The following is an 18,593-nucleotide window of genomic DNA, read 5'->3' as shown; positions in this document are numbered from 1 at the left end:
CACAGCTCCATCACCTTGTGGGGACTGAAAACGCAGAGTTACCCACCCAGCAGTGACCGTGGCACAGCTGGGATGTCAATTCCTCAATCCCCACCAACACCTGGGAACACGGAGCACGGCAGGGGCAGCACCAGCACCGCAGCGGGTTTGGAATCACCCTCTTCCGAGGCACCAGCCATTCCCACCGCTTCAAATATTGCACAACACACGAGCAGCACTTCTGTTTCCACATCCATAAAACAAGGGTGATGACAATCACTTACCTCATCTCCATATGATAACAATAAAGCTCAGATTTAAACTAGTTTAAGTCATTTCAGCATGCGTGAAAGCAGGATGCTGATGTCTCCAGAAACGTATGTCCCACAGACTTTCAACTACATTTTGAATAAAACCTTTCCCAGAACCAGTTTTTCACTGGCAGCTCACTATGAAGACGAGAAACTTTCAAAACATCACTATCTCATTTTCATTTCAAATAGAAGACAGGCAGGCATGCGTCACCAAAAACTGCACTGCCTACTTCTTTGTGTATCTAAGCACTTTACTAGTAGTTTTCTGGTTTTGTTTTTAAAATGGCCTTGAATGTATTAAGTAATTTAGGAGCTTTGCTGTGACCTGCTCTAAGAGGAGTCAGTGGTTAACTCCTGCTAACTGCAATGAAAGCAAAGACAGTCATCACTAAAAAATTCAGAAAAGTCCACCAAAAACATACAGTTGTGTTTCATTACCCAGTCCCAATTCAGTGCTAGAGCAAATAAAAACAGATTTAGAAGTTTTGGATTCCTCTGCATCTATTCTCGTCCTTCAAAACAGCTGTCTTTTTGCTTCAAAGTTTCAGGGGAAAATAAAGGGAAAAGAGTATAACCAGTTTCCTGTCCAAGAAATGCCTCCCCAACCCAAAAATCATGCACAAAACTCAGCCCTAGAATATTCACGTACTGTTTGTTAGGAGATCGCAGGACTTCTGGCTCTGACCTCCTTTGTTCTGCTGACTGCCCACCTAACCCTGAGCAGGTGACTGCAATCAACGTAACAAGATTGAGAAATTGCCTTCAGGCCATGAACACACCTGCCTGAAAAGAGGAACAGAGAGACCAAGGGACAGAAAAGGCAGGAAGTAGATCCTACAAACACTGGCCTAGCTTAAGTAAACTCGAACCATCTAAATCTGCACCTATCCTGGGATTACTAACCCTGATGCAAAATGCCAGAGCTCTGCATATACTGCTCCTTCTACCGCTCTGGCTGTCAAGCAGCAGAAGGTCTCTCACATTTCTTAGGGCAGTGGAGACATAAAAGGCTCTTTACAAAATGGGCACCAGATGACAGTTCAGAAATGCCTCGTTAGATTCAGTCACTTGGTTGTACCAGCAGCGCAAGCTCCCAGTGTGCAGAGCAGCGCCATCACAGAGACAGTCCTCTGAAGCGCCCAGCGAGTTCACAAAAACTACCAGGGACTTAATACCAAGAATTTCAGATCTGACAAACGGCAGGAAAAAAATCTTGCGTGCAACCAGCAAATTACCTCTTCCTCCTCTGCCTCTCTACAGCCCAGAGCACATTTTCACCAGCATATGCAGAACCAGTAATCAGGCCAAGCAATTCAGGACTTGCTCTCTGATCTCTGTTCCACCTCGAGAAGCGCCTGGCAGCTCCCATTTGTCTGCCTTGATCCAGCCATCTCCAGTTCTCAGGAACGCAGGACAAACAGGTGCTGTTGTCCCTCTCTCTGCTGGACGAAATTCAGAACATTTCAAGGAAATAAAGGGCTGCACCTGCTGAAGACCTCTAAGAACATCAAGAAACAGGAAAATTTATTTTGACCACATCCATATAAGATGCTTACCCTGTCAACTGCATTCCTTCAGTTGCAAGCTGCATGAAATAAGGTTATGTTTTCTGCAAGGATACTTGTTCTCCCTCACCTTTTTCTTTCACCATCATTTTCAAATGAATTGACACTTTATTTTACTTTCCTCCTATTGCAAGAGATCAGGATTACATAGCATTCACCTGAATAACGTTCTGCACACACTCTCATCAGCTTCATGTGTTCAGATGACAGTGATGAGGACTATAAAAGCATGAAGGCAGATAATCACTGCTTATGTCTGCAATTATAGTTCCAATAAAGTTTCTTCATGGCTCTTTAGCATTAAAGTCTTTGGACTAGTAACTAAATTGCTTTAATTTTTTTTCCTATTCTATATTATGTTCTTTTCCTATTGCATATCTGACTGAGAGAAATACCTCTACTAAAATATCCGCTGGAGATACCTACACAACAGAAGTCGAGAAATCTAAACTGACTTCTAATAACTACAATAAAATCAAAGCCATGCTCACAAAACTTCGGGGGAATCATAACTATGGAGGACTTTCAACTATCATTTTATTTGATCTGGAAGATTAATGACATAGAGGATGTGACCAGATGAGGAAAAAATAATAAAAATCACACAGGATGATCACAACTCCCTCTTCATACATAAATTGCCAGGCACATTGCATGCATAACCTGCTGCTTTGATCACAGTTCATGGGATTAGGTGAGTCAGGGATTTAAAGCACCGAGGTGCTGTGGCAGGAGACTCCGTCCAGGTGCTTTTCAGCACCATCCACCCCCTCCCAGGATGCCAGGGCAGGACATCCCGGCTCGGCGGGCAGAGGGAACGGGGCACGCGGTGATGGTGCAGCCCGTCTCCAGCGCTGGGCTCCGCAGTGGAAGCACGTCAGGACACACCGCTCGTCGCCGTGAGATGGAGGGACCACCACGGCCAGCCCTCCGAGCTCCAGCAGGGAGGAACGACGGGCACAGAGAGAAATGGGTCGGGTCCTGCGGCACAAAGGGGAAAGGCAGCTTCCAGGAGCTGGACCACGGCATGGAGCAGTGTCTGGCATGGCTGAGCACCCAGCTCTGCGGGAAGAGAGGAGCCAGCGCAAATGTGGAGACAGAGGGACCCCAGGACACCGGCCGCTCCGCATCCTTCCTCCTCTCCTTACTGAGGGCACAAGACCAACCCTGCGCTGCCGAGCCCACTTACATCCACCGCCAGCCTCTTGCCTCCCAGCACACGAGCATTTGTAACCGCCATGCGAGTGGCACTAGCTATAACTCACACCACAAACTACCTCCCACGTGCTGTGGCCTCGTGTCCTTATCTCGCTTCCCCCTCCCCGCCGTTCGGAAACCCCGGTGCGCAGCAGGAACCTCGGGACGGAGCAGTTACGGCCTCCGCCACGCACCACAGCACTGGCACTCCTGTCAGGGCCTCCCGTAGAAATTTTCCAGTCAAAAGTCGTTAAAAAAAAAACAAAACCAAAACCAACCTCCGTTTGACCCCTCAAAGACAAGTCACATAAAGAGCTGGCAGCATTCGGTGCTGCTTCACCTCACGCGCTTCCTTCCCAAGGCCCGGGGACGCTGCCGGCGTCTCCGTCAGACACTGTGGCCGTTTACCGCGTGGCAGCGAACCTGGGCGTCAGGAAACGGCGGTGGCCTCTGCCATGCCGAGATACTTTGGGTAACCCCCTGCTGCCGTTTCTCCCCCCAACCCTTGCTGCTCCTCAACAGCGGCATCAGGCTCGTCAGGGCCTCACTGGGGCTCCCACACGCTGCACCAAGACAGACCAAACTCTCACTGATGGTGATGCCGTGATTCCTGAGGCCAAACCCAGCTAACAGTGGTCCTGGGACACTGGCACAGCAGGTTTTACAAGGGCGTTTTTCACCAAGTAATATTTGACCAGGGCAGAGTTCAAAAGTTAGGTACACTGCATATTCAGCAGGCCACCCATCCAGGCCTGGAGTTATAAAGTTGAGCTATAGAAAGCAACTGGGGAGGAAGGTGAGCTGTCTAGTACAAATACATCAACCAAAAAAACCCCAAATGCCTCATACTGGAGTCTTTTTGAGGATACGGAGCCCCAGCCACAAGAAGCCAACGTCTTTTGCCATAGTTCTCACAGGAGAGATCTGCCAGGGATCCTCAGGACACGGCAGAGCAACAGCCTGACACGGCCACCATCCAACAGGACGGCCATAGCAGCCCCACACCAAAAGGTGAGGTGATACCCGTGTCCTCAGGAAATTCCTATCCTATTTCACAACTTAGCGTTAACTTCCGATTTATTTTCAATGTTTTCTGTTCCGTTCCACAATTCACTGAGCACAGAGCACTGGTATAGGCTTTGTAGGTCTGCCAAACACAACACCAGAAGTAGGCAGATTTCACCAGTAAATGAACATCTTTATACTCATTTACAACACTTTGCAAACCTTTGGCAAAAGGATAAATGCTCGGTGTATGTATCAGACTCTGCACAGCTCGGGCTCAGAGCAGGGACTAGCACTGACGTAGCTCCAAACATAAATTATTGATAACACAGCCAAATGGAAAACTAGACAGAAGTTTCACTCCTTCAGTAAGCACCAGCAATGTCCCCCTCAGCACCACCTTTTTTCAGCAGTACAGCAAACAGCAAACCTGCTGCCAGTGCTGAGGGTTTGCAGCTGACAAGCTTTTCCCATAAACCAAACTCCGACTTGAGCGATACCTCTCACTCCAGAAGGATCTACTTGGGACAAATGCTCAGCCTTGCTCCAGCCACCTCTCACAGTTGTATGGCACATACAGAGGAAAACAAAACCAACGGGACTTAACAACTTCAGACCCTGGGAACTACTTAATGCACCAGCTACGAGTTTCTTTCCCCCAGCCCAGCATTTTCCCTCCCACCTGCCAGGCCACCTCATTACTGTCACTCTGCATCAGTTCTTGCTGCAGTAGTTTTCTTGGACCTTTGCCCCTTCAGTCAGCTTGAAACCCCTTCCCTATTGTACATCAGAGTCAATGGGAAACAAATGCAGTCTTTGCTGGGGGGAGGGAAGGCCAGGGGGAACGACACTTTCTGCTGCTGTCAATACTTTTCCTTCACCCTTCTTGCCACATACACTTCACCAACACATTAAGAAGCCTCGTCTACACTGAACTGTGCTTGCTGAGGTCTCTGAACTATTCCTCATGTGTTGAACTGCATAAGTCTTAGCAGGGTTGGGTCCCTCTTTATATTATAAAGTTCCCAAAGCACAATCTTGATACTTAATTGAAGCCTAATCGGTCACAGCAGCACAGCCAGCGGCAGATGTCCCAGCACCAAGAATGACTGAGTAAGGGAGAAGAACTTGCTAAGAGTCTTCAGATTTTCTCGGCACTCAAAAAATAAAGGAAATATTTTCAACAGGAGAGCAATGAAATGCCAAAGTTTAGAAGTAACTTATTAATACCGCATGCTGATCTGACTACAGAGATTCACATTAACTTTCAAATTACTCAGCAAACCACAATTTCTGCAGCAATAATATTTTAGAAACCTAAGCCACGTTGAACACTATGCACATAGTTTACAGAATTATTCCAGTGACTAAGGCAAATAGAATGTGTGATTGCAGGGCTAGAGACTAAATCAAGCTTAGACAATTAATTTTTTTTTTTTTTTTAAAGTCTGACGCTACGCTGACCTTTCAATCACTTTTTTGAGGAAACAGCAGATTAATATTTCCTTGTGAGTGAGATCCTCTGGTGGAAGGGGGAAAAATGAGAGATGAAACTGGCTGTCTCTGAAGGAGAAGTGATGGGACCATATACAAAATACTGCCCAATACAGAAAGTAATCTTTTAAACTTTTTCTGCTACAATCTCCACAGTTCAACAAAGCATTTAATAATGTGCTTTTAGTCCATCCTGATACAGCAAAGCACTCACCCACATGCTTATGCCAACTTAAGTATATGCTTAAGTGCTTTCACACAATTGGGACAGAGAAGATCTGGGCCCTGCAGACAAACCATTTCCTGAAACAAGCCATTTTTACCTAAGATGACTGGCTCTATTTACAGCTTCTCCTCCCTTTATAGCATGACCCAAAATGTGTTTAAAGAGAACATGAAAACGCAATTGAAAAGTCAAATAACTATTAGGAACAGCAAAGACATCTGTGTTTGGCTTAATGAAATAGAAGAGTTGTTCTTTTTCCTGCTCGGCATAACAAACACCTTGATCTACCCACACCCTGTTACCCTGTTTCAATAGCTCTCTTCTAAAAATCAGTTACAAGTTCCCTCGACGCTTTGGATTTCACATCATTTATGAGACTATCACCAGAGTCTTTTTTATTCATTTATTTGCTTATTTATTAGACTATCAACAGGCTAAAAAAAGAATCCATTAGCATTAACTGGCCTGTCACTGGCAGTGACAAACCAACGAATGTGATGGTTTTAGATCAGTGGTTAGCAGACCCACCCCCGGGCTGATGAAGGCTCAGCACTTTGCAGCGAGGAACACACAGGGTGTCACTGTGCTGCTCCCCCCGACCGCCCTCCCTGCAGAACAGTTACCTGGTAGACGCCATTAAAAATAATCCAACAATACAGAAAAGCACGGGGAATGTAGGATCCCCTTAAACAAAAAAAAAATCCCAAGTTAGATGATGTCCAATTTTAATTTTAGTTAGCAGTAAGTCAAAGGGAAGGAAAGTACATTAGGACTATTCTTAACATGAAAGACATCCTCAGGCAATGATAATGGAAATACATCTTACCCGAGTAGAAGGCAGCCTGTGGGGATTAAGGACAACATAAGCACTCTACCTGCATGGTTGGGGAGAAGAACTAAATGTTTACATCTCCAAAAACAACAAAAATTACAAAAATCCAGCTCAGCTCTTGCTTCTGACAGAGCTCACAGCGCTCCAGAGAACACCTTGCACAGCCACTTTTTGCTTGGGCTGCCAGCGTCCCAGAACAGAGACCACGCTCTGCCTCAAACAGATGGAACTGAGCAAGAACCTGATCCCAGGAATAATGGGTTTCAAACCCCTGATCCTCTACCTGATAAGACCTGGGTTCATTAGCCAAGACTCAGACTCATCAGCTTTTCTGTGTGACCATCCAGTGTCAGGGGGAGACAAATTCTAGGAGCAGCTTGGCCCGGACGAGGGATCGGCACCAAGGCTGGCTGAGCAGATACCCAACCACTGGCCATCAACCACACCAAGAAATCCCTCAGACCGTCCGGCAAGGACTTCATTCCCTGTCTGCAGATGGTACAGTGATATTAGTAAGGTTCACATCTATGCCCAATGCCACACACAGGAAATACTTCCTCTCTTACTCCATTCAGACCTGCAGGGGAATTTGTAAAAAAAGAGAAAAAAAAATAGGGAAAAGGCCTGACCTTGCTGCTCTTCACAGCCTGGTGGGGAAGGAAGGGTGGGAGGAAAGGAAGAATCCTGAGTTCTGCTGATGTGTTCACCTCACATTCTTTTGAAAAAGACTTCAAAGCCTACTCAGTACTTAAAATAAGATGGGAAGTAGTGGGACTAACCTGTAGGAGTTTACAGGCAGAGGCAGGGGGGGAAACAAATAAAAGAACTCTTGGTTTTAAAGGTACATCATTTGCTTTGGAATAAAATCTCTCTCTGCTACTCTGGCTCAGGCTTATCAGGCAGCCAAGGGACACAGACACCCCACCCACAGTTAACTTAATTGGAATCAGACATCCAAATCCACTCGTTAGCTTTAAAAAAAAATCTCCCAGGTTAGCCTAGGTGTTATTCCAAAAGGGCATGCCCTCCATTTGCCGCTCCGGAACGGCCAGCTTCACGTGGGCTCGACCCGCAGCCACTCAATGAAAGGAGAGCAGCCGACGCGCTGGGTTTGCCAAGGAAGCAGAACAGATGTGCACAACTGCACCTCTCAGCATCCCCGGCCCAGGTACACACAGCTTGTGATACACTCACTGGAGCCGGGGATGCCAGAACCAGTTACCGGTTCTGCACGGCCCCCTGTTAAACTAAAACACATTTAATGAAAACATCAGTATTCAGCATCACCATCTGGCTATCAGACCAAAGGCCTTCCTCACCGAATAAAGCCCTTCTGCTATTTTGTGACCAAATGGTCGCCAGAATACCGTATCCAGCCCACGTCGATTAGATCCCAAATCACACATGCAATCTCGACCAGCAGCAGCTCTGCTCTGGGTCCTGGGCAGCCAGGCCGTGGGACACACAGCGCAGCGGGACCGGCTCCAGGAGCCTGAGGCAGGACTCGCTTTGCCCTTTTTATTTCAGGACACAGACTACAGTCAGGGGGGCACATACTCAACGTGAACAAATGCCACTGAACACTACTGCAAGTAGTTCCAATGAGTTGACTTACTGGAGCAACTCCCAACCTTGTGTGCGATGCTCCTGCAGTAGGTGCTGGGAAGAACAGGAACCTCAGTCCCATCCTGGAGGAACCCGAGCACAAAATACACCTCGGCGGGCAGCCTCACCAACTGTAAAACGTGGACTGAAGTTTTCTCTGCCTGTTTCATACGTGGCTTTGCATGACAAAGCCTGCAAATGTCTACACCAGTAAGTCACACAAAGGTGTTTTTGTGGCCAAGGTGCTTCTTCATGGACTGAGTCTGCTGTCCTTTTGCTCTTCAGGTTTGTCTTGTTTTTTAAATAAATCCCAAAGGCAAGGGATGAGAATGGAAATTGCTTACATCTGAAAATATCTAATGAACATGCTAAATTTGATAAGGCTTCTCCAACCTAATATAGCAGGTAATGTCAGAACTGACAGGCTACCTATATTAAAAAGTCAAATTACCGTAGTCTTCGGTATGCAGAAGGGGGTACAAAACTACTACCCCTGCAATCACTGCTGCTTTTTAAGGATTTTTAAGTCAGCAGTTATAAATTATGAACTGTTACAGAGCGCCTTCCAGCACTTGGAAGCAAGGAAGATTTTTATCAAGGAACAGCAGCCACGACAAAGCATACGTGGATCCTTTTCATCTCACCGTTAGCCACATACCAGAACCTCAACAAGTTAAACACCCGCAGCACATTTCCTAAAACAATGGTTTCCACTCATCCCGGGCTTCCCAAGGAGAGCGGGACTACACATCACAGCATAATCCACTGGAGACAATCACCGAAGGTCACTCTGAGAAAACCAGGGAGGAACATTCTGCTCCCGCAACCTGCCACTTCCTGCTCAGTAACCAATTTGCATCACCAGAGAGGTGTCAAATCACAGAGATGCAGTTAGAAAAGCCCAAAAGAAAGCACGTTACTGGGCTACGGTTTGAAAGGAGACCAACCAATTAAAGGGAACCAGAAGGGGGAAGGAATGAGCACAGATGATCGTGCGCGGCCCCACGGACCACAGCGAGCATCCCCACGGACCACAGCGAGCGTGAGACCTGGGAGAGGAGGCGACGGCGGCGCCAGAACCAGCGGTGGCTGAATCCTGCCCAGGAGGCTCCAAGGGGGCCCGAGGGAGGGACAGAGAGAGGGAGGGACAGACAGAGAGAGGGAGGGACGGAGGGACAGACAGAGGGAAGGTGCCCCAGCCCAGCACCCAGCCCCTGCTGGGGGAGAGCCAGGGAGACCGCTGGAAAAAGCCCAGTCTGCATTTTGCTAAATGTACCAGGAAGACTACCGAGGAAAAAGAAAAAAATAAATCTCCTCTCAAACCTAGAGACAGCGACATTTCATTAATTGCCATTAATCTCCCCAGACCCACGCAATAGCTAGTTAATTAGAGTAAAATACTGTCACATTTTAACACTGAATGTTCGCTATTCGACTGGGATAAATGAACAACTGAAGTCCAAAACCTTAATTCAGTATCTAGTTAAAAAACAGAAAATGAAAAATTCAGATTATGAAATGCTGTCCAGAATAATATGTCATAATTGATGTAAAATCTGTTCTTTATTGCATCTGATTTTCTGCAACTTCCTGATAACGGCTGTTTTCAACCTTGAGATTTTTTTCAAGTGCCCTGTAGAAATCCCAACACTTTAGAAAGGACAAGTGTGTAAAAAGCAGAAACAGACCCCGCTGACCTCTCCAGAGAGCGAGGTCCTGCTAAGAGCGGAATCCAGCCTATGTTCCACAATCTGCCCCCCACTTGAAAGACATCTCTTACCAAAAACAAACAAAAAAACCACTCAAAATAAACCCCTGTGGAGAAAAACAAAACCTCCTTTGTAAAAATGACCTGATTTTGCATTCTTTAACACGAAAATTTAACTCACTAATATCCTTGGCATAAGACATGCCCTGTTTTTTTTAATTGTTTTAGAAAAGTCATATGGGACAGCTTAACAGCTCTGTTGTAAGCATTATAAACTTTTACAAATAACACTGGTAATTGAAGACAGTTTAAAATGTAAATAAGCCTTTAAAAGGTATTGGAAAGGGAGAAAGAACATCAGTCACAGTGCAAGATCATCTTCATATTTTAGTTATGAAACCCTTCAAAATTCTGGTAGCTTTAAATTATATCTTAAAGACAGCATTAATCCAATAACATAATCCAGAAGCCACAAACCCTACAAACTATAAACTCTTTGCTTAGCACAGAAGCAAGCCAGGCTCGCCATTATTCACTAATTAGTTATTAGATATGTCCTATGAAGAAAAGAACGTCTAAATATTTGACTACAGTAGTTTGGTTTAAAATTCTGCAAGTAGGCTGTTGGGATTTGTTTTCTTTCATTTCTTTTTTACTTTCAGAGAAATCACTAGCATCTCTCCTGCTACACACCTAGGGTTTTTAAATTACACATTTTTCCTAGATGCATGATTTGTATAATATTTAACATTATGGTTCCACACGCTATTAAACTGCTTGCTTCCACGAGGAGCTATATGCAATAAAACCGTTAGGCAGAATTTGTTCAGGTAGGCTCTTCCTTATTGATTTGCACCCACAACTTTGCAGCCTTGTCTTTCCATTTTTTAACAGAATACCAAAGCAACTCAACATGATCAGAGTGTACACAGGTGGCACACACCAGCTAAATCAAAGTCTTCCAACAGACTCTCAAAAGCAAATAAAGAAAAAAAGTAAATTACAAGTTTTCTTCCAGCCTCTGCTTTTCAAAATTCAAATACAACTGACTGCACGTTTGGATTTGAAACTCATCTGCTGGATTTGTTAGGCTCAGCCTAAAGAGCAACAACCACTTGTATTCCAGGAGCAGCCCCTCCAGAAGAAATGGCCCCCAGGGGTACGTAGACCCAGCCTGCAGCCGGTCGCTCTGCACATGGCCCAGTGTGCGTGCAGGTGGACGGCGGCGGCACAGCCCGCGAGGACCAGGGCGCCGCTCCCGCCAGCCTGCTCCCGTCACACTTAGAGCTCATTGTTCCACTCTTCTTGCAAAAGAATACCCCGTGGCCTGAAGAGTCCAGAGCTCCATCACAAACTTGCTATCCAACGCTTATTAGTGTCCAAACACATCTCTGAAGTTATACAAAAGAAAATTTGCAAACAATGAAGGCAGAGATATATTCCCATCCATCACAACCACAGAACTGAAAGCTCAGCTCAAAACAAGCCTGAAGTCTGCACTTAATCCAAACGCTCTTCATAAACACCATGCAAAACACATTGCGTAAAATAGCATAACGAACGCAAGTAATGCAGCAACAATCTCTCCCCCGAACTAAAGAAGTCTCTGCTTTGCAGCCCAGGACTCTGCAAGGAGACAGTTAAACCGGAGACACGTAATATCGCACAAAGCAGCTCTCCTGCCGTTTCACAGCCATACGCTGATACCCTTAAGACGCCATGCACTCCGGCTTTAAAAGCTTTCATTGCCAATTCCCTGTTTGAAACCTGAACTGCCTGGCAACAATGATTCTCTGTGTGCCTAAAATCCTATTATCGATCCTCCTACTTACCTTAGGCTGTGCTCGTCGGGGAAATGCAACTTTAGGGTCAATCTGGGGAAAAAGAAAGGGGAAATCAACAAGATAGCTTTTGTTGTCAATTTATATTTTTTTTTTATTCATTGAATTATTAATCCCTCATTTCTCAGGCTTATAATTCAGCACATCGGGTCATGTAGAACTACTCTGGAACTGATGCACCACAGCCTGGGTTTGTCTGGGGTTTTTTGGCAGGGGGAGTGAGGAGAGGAACCAAACATCTCCTGCATGCACCTCCCACATCATCCTCTGGCAACAGCCTCTGCCGCTCGGGAGCTCCGGATCAGTCTCTGGGTGCTGCTCTAGAACCAGAACCGCACACCGAACGTGACCTGCTGGGCTCGCGCAGCCGGGCAGCAACTTTCCTCACCAACACCCGCACCTGCCCGCCCTTGGGTCTGGGGTTACTTTGCTTTGCTGCTTCTGCTTTGTTTTGTCAACTGACGAGCAACACCACACAAAAAAGAAATGCAAAACACAAAGTCAAATGAATCACATTTCAGTTATTAAAACATTAGAAGGACTACAAGATTATCCTTCATAACACTGTGCCAAACTGATCTGGTTTGCTCACCCTCAAGAGATCTGTGAGCAATGACGGGCTATGAAGGGGCACTATTAGGAAGGGTGGGAAGAGAGAAGAGCAAGGCACAAACGAAAAATATGGGCATTTAAACCAGCAGAAACCAGGTTCTTAAGAAGATTTTCCCTGAAAGAGTTACCTAAAGCATTCTGGAATGAAGCACGCCACCACAAAGAAAAATAAAAAAAAGAAAAAACTATCTTTGTTTTACCCCCTGCTCCCTTGCTTTAAGATGCAGCATTGACTCCCATTGCGCTGCATAAATTAGAAAGCGTGTCCACTCCGCAATTCCAAAACGCTAAATCTGCAATTTTAAAAACAACTTCTGTATCGGTCATCTTTAAAAAAGAGACTCTTCTCTACCATTCAAAAATTACTTAAAACCAAAAAGACACCCCTGCAGATGCATGTCTGGATGTAAATAAAAATCATACTTTTTAAATAACTGCCCATCTTTAACTGTCATCTTTTTAAATGATTGCAATAAAATGCCCACTTGCTGCTGATTTCACCTCTGGTTTTTAGCAGCATCTCCATGCAGACATATTCTATATAAAGAGTCTGAAAAATTATTTTCAAAAGACTAAATTCTACCTTAACTGTGCAACTTGTGACTGCTTTCAGTGTAACAAACAGATGAAACTAATCCTCATAGTGCTAAGGCATATTTAGAAGTAGAGGTTTGCCTTAATAGTTTACTAGAGGCTTTCTTTAATAGCTTGGGTTTGGTTTTTGCTGGGTTTCTTCCCCCTCAAGCTAACCCTGATTAGGAAAAGGAGATGTTTTCATTGGGCATTGTTATTCCTTTGTTGATAAATATTCCCTGATAAATAACCACGGGCCTCTCCTAAAAAGCACATTTACTCAATTTGTCCAAACTGGAAATAGCACAAACATTTCACGTGCAGCTGACAAACTGGTTTACATCAGATCCAAATGTAGTTTCTTTTTTAGGACATACCTGAGAAATGAGCGATTACATGCCACTTTATTGTTCAAAAAGCATAAACAGTAAAATTCTTTATCTAGAAAGCTAACCTTTTCATAGAGATTAACATTATCTACAAAGATATGCAGCACTGACTAGGCATTTGTCTACTGGGGAAATACAACAGGTACGGATTTTCCACAGCGATACCCAAAGGTGGAGGCAAATGTGCACATTTCTGCATTTGCTCCAAAAGCCCAAGTTTTCTCACCAAAGAACACCAGTCAGCCATCACTGCAAAGTCCCACTGGGAAAAAGTTGCAAGAGCCATTAAACTCTAAAGCAACACATTCATTTTTGAAGGTCAGTTCAAAGAGCATGGAGTTCTTTGCACCACAGCGACAGCCCTTCTTAAATAACTGAATTTTCCTTCGCAAAACCTTTTGGATAAACACCATCAGCGTCTGACGCTGAACACGAGCAATCAACACGGCAAATCCATACCTTTTGCATGACCCTGTCAACTATTTAAACACCGACCAAAATTAAAAAAAAAAAAAAAAAAAAAAACTTCTACCAAAAAAAAATTAGTTAGTTAGGTACAATTCTACTTACTGTATCTACAAGTCCTCTAGGAAATGACTCTAATACTATTTCTGATATGAATGGCCATTACCTAAACAAAGCTTTTAACGTAACTGTAAACAAGAGCGACGTTTCCATGCCAATACCCAACCGATCTGCCTCCTGCGCTGGACGTTGAAACAGAGTCAAATGCTGTGTTATACTCCACAACATCACAACACGGCTACAAACACACGGCTGACAGGGAACCTGCCTAGTTTGGTGGTTTACTTTTAAGCTGCGCTCCTGATTTTAAGGTCGACTTCTTATTTAGATTGATTCAATCATTATCACACAATCAAAACTGAGGCAAATTTGTCCTGGTCGATCTGTCCACCCCTCCCCCAGAGAAGAGCAAATTAATACATTGCGGGGACTAGACTGTGATACAAGAGGAAAGCTGGGGGAGGACCTAATTATAGTCAGAAATATGACAGGGTGTCCTCCCATGATTTATTTTTTTAAACCCTCATTCAAGATACTGTTTGCCTTTGTTCTTCTTATCTAAATTTATCTTTAAAAACACATATAGAATATAGCTGTACATGAAAAGTCTGGTGAGTTTAATCTGAGGAGCACAGTCGAATCAGTTATCTTACCGTATCTGATTAAACCTAAAATCAAATTATTAAGGCATGTGAAAGCATGGGCTGTGTTCAGACAAGCCCAGCAGAATTTGTAGGTCGAATTAAAACACCAGATTCCACCTGCTTCTATGAGAGATTTGGGCTTTTTGTTTTCATATAAATTACATTTTAAAAAAACAACATGCACTCATGTTTGCTCCCTGCTTCTTCTATTCTTCATTTAACTATAATATCATACACACAGGCACACACAAGATGTTCCAGCACCGCGACAGGATTCCTCCTAACACCATGCCCGTATTAAAATAAAACCTTTAAGACCCAGAACACATACTATAAAAGACAGTTCCAGCAAGGAACACATTCGGTACATGCAGCAGCAGCTCTGCCAGGCGGTTAAACCAACACCATCCTTCTCTTCCCAAAACACGACCCCTCAGCCCGACCCGCACAAATGACCTCTAGCAGTGTCCTTCCCCACCCTCCCAGGGCTGCCCGGGCTGAAAATCGCAACAAAGTAGGAGGCAGGAAAACTTCATCCTTCTGCATGGCCTTGATCCCGGGAGGAAAAAAAACCAGGGCCTAAAGCTACACTTGCTGGATCCCTTTTGTCTGACCCGACACTGAAAATGCAGCAACCGGGCCAGGGCCAAACTCACGTGTTTCGGTTTGTCTTTTTTTAAAAAACAAATATAACATTTACTAAAAAAAAAAAAAAAAAATAGATCAGCTGAATCTCAAGAGCGTTTTTCCCTATGTTACCCACTGGAGACTGAGCATAGCAAAAAGCTCTGGAGAAACAACAACGAATTGGGACCTGGGCTCTCCTACCACATCTTCTTTCGAGCTCTCGCACAGCTTTCCAAAAATCAATGCGTACGTTTCATAAGGGCCCTGACATCACAGGCGAGGGGGATCTCTCCAAAAATGACTTTGAGAAATGACACTAGAAGCAGCTTTTACGGTTTGACAGTAAGTCACTCCCACCTTGAAACACGCACACCAACAAACAAATAATCAATCAAAAGCAGAAGAAAGTTCCCTGCAGAAAGCATTCTGCAGCGGAGCACCAAAAAAAGTTGGATTTTACTCTGTAATTTTTTCAATGTCACCGCTCAATAAAATATAAGGCTGGGGGAGGAGCCATCAGTCGGTGAGGGTAAATTCGGATTTAAAAAATGAAAGTTACTGCTTTTTATACGTTAAAGACAGACTCTAGGAAAAAAAAAAAAAAAAAAAAAAGGAAAAAATCCAACCATGCAAAGTCCCGGCTCAATGACAGCTTGACATCGCCCCGCAAAAATCCAGCCGAAGCGGCGGCCGAGCGCGGGGCGAGGGCAGAGCCGCGGGCCCCGTCGGGTCGCCTGTCGCCAGTGCAGTGGAACGAGGGCAGCCCCGCGCAGCCAGGGCAGCCCCACGCAGCCAGGGCAGCCCCACGCAGGACCTACCGTCTTGGAGTCCAGCTCGTGGTGCGGCTGAGCCAGGACTTTGTCTACACTCGCCGGATCCGCGAACGTAACGAAGCCGAAGCCTCTGCGAGAGACAAAGAGCGAGGGGATGGGGAGAGGGGAGGGGGGGAACGATGAGAACTAGAGACAAGGAGAGAAGTCGTAAAAATAAATGGCAGTTTCCTCCCCCCTCCCCTTGCCCAAATCCTCCGGTTCCCAGGGAGGGGGGGCGGACAGCCCGACCCGGCCGCCCCTGCCCCTCTCCGCCTCCGCCGGCCGCTTTGTTTCCTCCTCCCGGCTGGCGGGATGCGGAGAAGCCTCCCGGGGAGCCCCACGGGCCGCGCGCGGGGCGGGATGGGGCCGGGGCGCGGGGCCGGGGGTCCCACCCGCCCCGGCGGCAACTCGCGAAGTTTGTCAGCCCGGGGTGGGCGGCGGTTTTACCTGGAGCGCTTGGTGGTGGGGTCCCGCATGACCATACACTCTCTAATTTCTCCGAATTTGCTAAAATAGTCTCTAAGGCTGTCTGCGGAGAGAGAGAGAAGCAGAGAGGCAGAGGAGGGGAGGGGGGCGCGGGCAGGCCCCGGCGCGGCGGGACGCGGCCCACGCGGGGCGGGACGCGTGGGGAGGGGGCGGGGGGGCGGCGGTCCGTACCTGGTGAGGTTTGCCAGCTGAGGCCGCCGATGAACATCTTGCTGGGGGGAGAGAAGAGAGCGGAGTTGAACGCCGGTGCGGGATCGGCCATTTTGACGGGGCAGCTCCCGGCGGCGCGGAGAGGCGCGGAGCGGAGCGGCGGGGAGCGCGGGGGGAGCGGCCGGCCGGCCCCGCTCCTCGCCCCGCCGACTTACCCGGGGTCGTGCTGCGCCTCGCCGGGGCTCCCCGAGGTAGCCTGGCTGCCGTCCGCCTCCATGGCCGCGCGGAGCCCGCAGCGATCCGCGCCGAGCGAGAGCCCTTGAGGACCCCCCCCCGCCCGGCCCGCCCCCCCCGGCCCGGCTCCGGCTCCGGCTCCGGCTCTGTCCGCTCCGGTTGCTTTTTCCCCTTTCCCTTCCCCCCTCCTCCTCCTCCCTCCGCTACCGGAGGATCTCACTGGAGAGGCGCTGGGGAAGCAGCCAGATCCGTCACACGTGGGATCGGCTTAGCTCAGCGCCGCGCCGTCCCTCCTCCCCCCGCCACCATCCTCCGCTCGCCTCTCCTCCCTCCATCCCGCGCCCCCCCTCCCCCTCCCCCGCGGGGCGGGGCCGCCGTCGCGTGGCCCTGTGGCGACGTCACCGCCGCGCGCGCGCGCCACCGGGCGGGCAGCGCCGGGCACCGGACACCGAACACCGACCCGGAACCGGCACCGAGCCGACCCGGCACCGAACACCGAACACCGGCACCGAACCGACCCGGCACCGAACACCGGACACCGGCACCGACCCGGAACCGGCACCGAACACCGAACACCGGCACCGAACCGACCCGGCACCGAACACCGGCACCGACCCGGAACCGGCACCGAACACCGAACACCGGCACCGAACACCGGCACCGACCCGACCGGGCACCGAACACCGGCACCGAACCGACCCGGCACCGAACACCGAACACCGGCACCGACCCGACCCGACCCGACCCGGCACCGGACACCGGACACCGGCACCGACCCGACCCGGCACCGAACACCGGCACCGACCCGACCCGACCCGGCACCGAACACCGAACACCGGCACCGAACACCGGCACCGACCCGACCCGACCCGGCACCGAACACCGAACACCGGCACCGACCCGACCCGGCACCGACCCGGCCCGGCACCGCCGCGCCCCGCGGGGGCTGCTCGGGGCGTCCCCGCGTGTCCGCGGGCCGGCCCGCCGCGGCCCAGCAGAGCCCCGAGGCGCGGGGCCGCCTCTCGCGGTGGCGGCGCGGGACGGGGGGTTTCCCGCCGTCACTCCTGCGCCGCGTCCCCCTCGGCACAGCCAGGCTGAGCCCGGTGCACAGTGTCAGGGGCGGGAAGGTGGCTGTCCGGCAAAGGAAACTTAAAGTTTTAGGGACTAGTGAAAAATCGGGGCGCTACTGCGAGGTGTGCTTTGTCCCGTCAGCCAGCCTGCGCCCCAGCACCCCTCTGCCCTTCTCCTGGGCACTGTGCACAGCCCACACCCTGCCAGCCCCCGGGGTTTGACCTACAGCTTTGTAGGGCTGCTCAGTGGCTGCCCCTGCTGCCCCGGAGCTCTGGCATCCCGCTGCCCCCGCATCCCCCGACTCCTGCATCCCGCTGCCCCCGCATCCCCCGACTCCTGCATCCCGCTGCCCCCGCATCCCCCGACTCCTGCATCCCGCTGCCCCCGCATCCCCGGAATTCCGGATCCCGCTGCCCCCGCATCCCTGGGTTCCAGCAGCGCTGACAGGCACTGCCCAGTGCGGGTCACAGCGTTTACCCTCAGCCCCACATTGTGCACTTGGTGTTTGAGCCGCACTTTGCAGCGTCAGACGGAAGCGGCGATGGGGCTGCCAGCTCCTGTCGTCATTACACAAGGTGAAAGCAATCAGTTTCACCTAAATTAAGCGCTGAGCGGGAGCGTGGGCCACCTGCCCAATGGGACCGAGCCGCGTTGCCCTACATTTTCAGAAACATCCACCGATTTTGAGCGCCCCAGCTCACCCC

At 48.7% G+C, this 18,593-nt stretch overlaps 1 protein-coding gene across 16 annotated transcripts in view; it reads right to left on the bottom strand.

The window, feature by feature from the left end:
- MSI2 (musashi RNA binding protein 2) overlaps nt 1-16,951 on the bottom strand; it is a 202,057-nt gene extending 185,106 nt beyond the window's left edge. For all 16 annotated transcript variants that reach the window (XM_065647368.1, XM_065647363.1, XM_065647362.1 and 13 more), the window contains exons 1-5: nt 16,800-16,951; nt 16,606-16,646; nt 16,396-16,477; nt 15,955-16,039; nt 11,758-11,799 (exon numbers count right to left, since the gene is read on the bottom strand). In XM_065647368.1, coding sequence (XP_065503440.1) covers nt 11,758-11,799; nt 15,955-16,039; nt 16,396-16,477; nt 16,606-16,646; nt 16,800-16,861 — 312 coding nt within the window. In that variant the 5' untranslated portion in view covers nt 16,862-16,951. The remainder of the gene's footprint in view (nt 1-11,757; nt 11,800-15,954; nt 16,040-16,395; nt 16,478-16,605; nt 16,647-16,799) is intronic.
- Between the last annotated feature and the right edge of the window lie 1,642 nt (nt 16,952-18,593).

This window comes from Caloenas nicobarica, chromosome 17 (assembly GCF_036013445.1).
Source record: "Caloenas nicobarica isolate bCalNic1 chromosome 17, bCalNic1.hap1, whole genome shotgun sequence".
Taxonomy (NCBI): Eukaryota; Metazoa; Chordata; class Aves; order Columbiformes; family Columbidae; genus Caloenas; species Caloenas nicobarica.
This window is presented reverse-complemented; position numbering and strand designations above follow the sequence as displayed.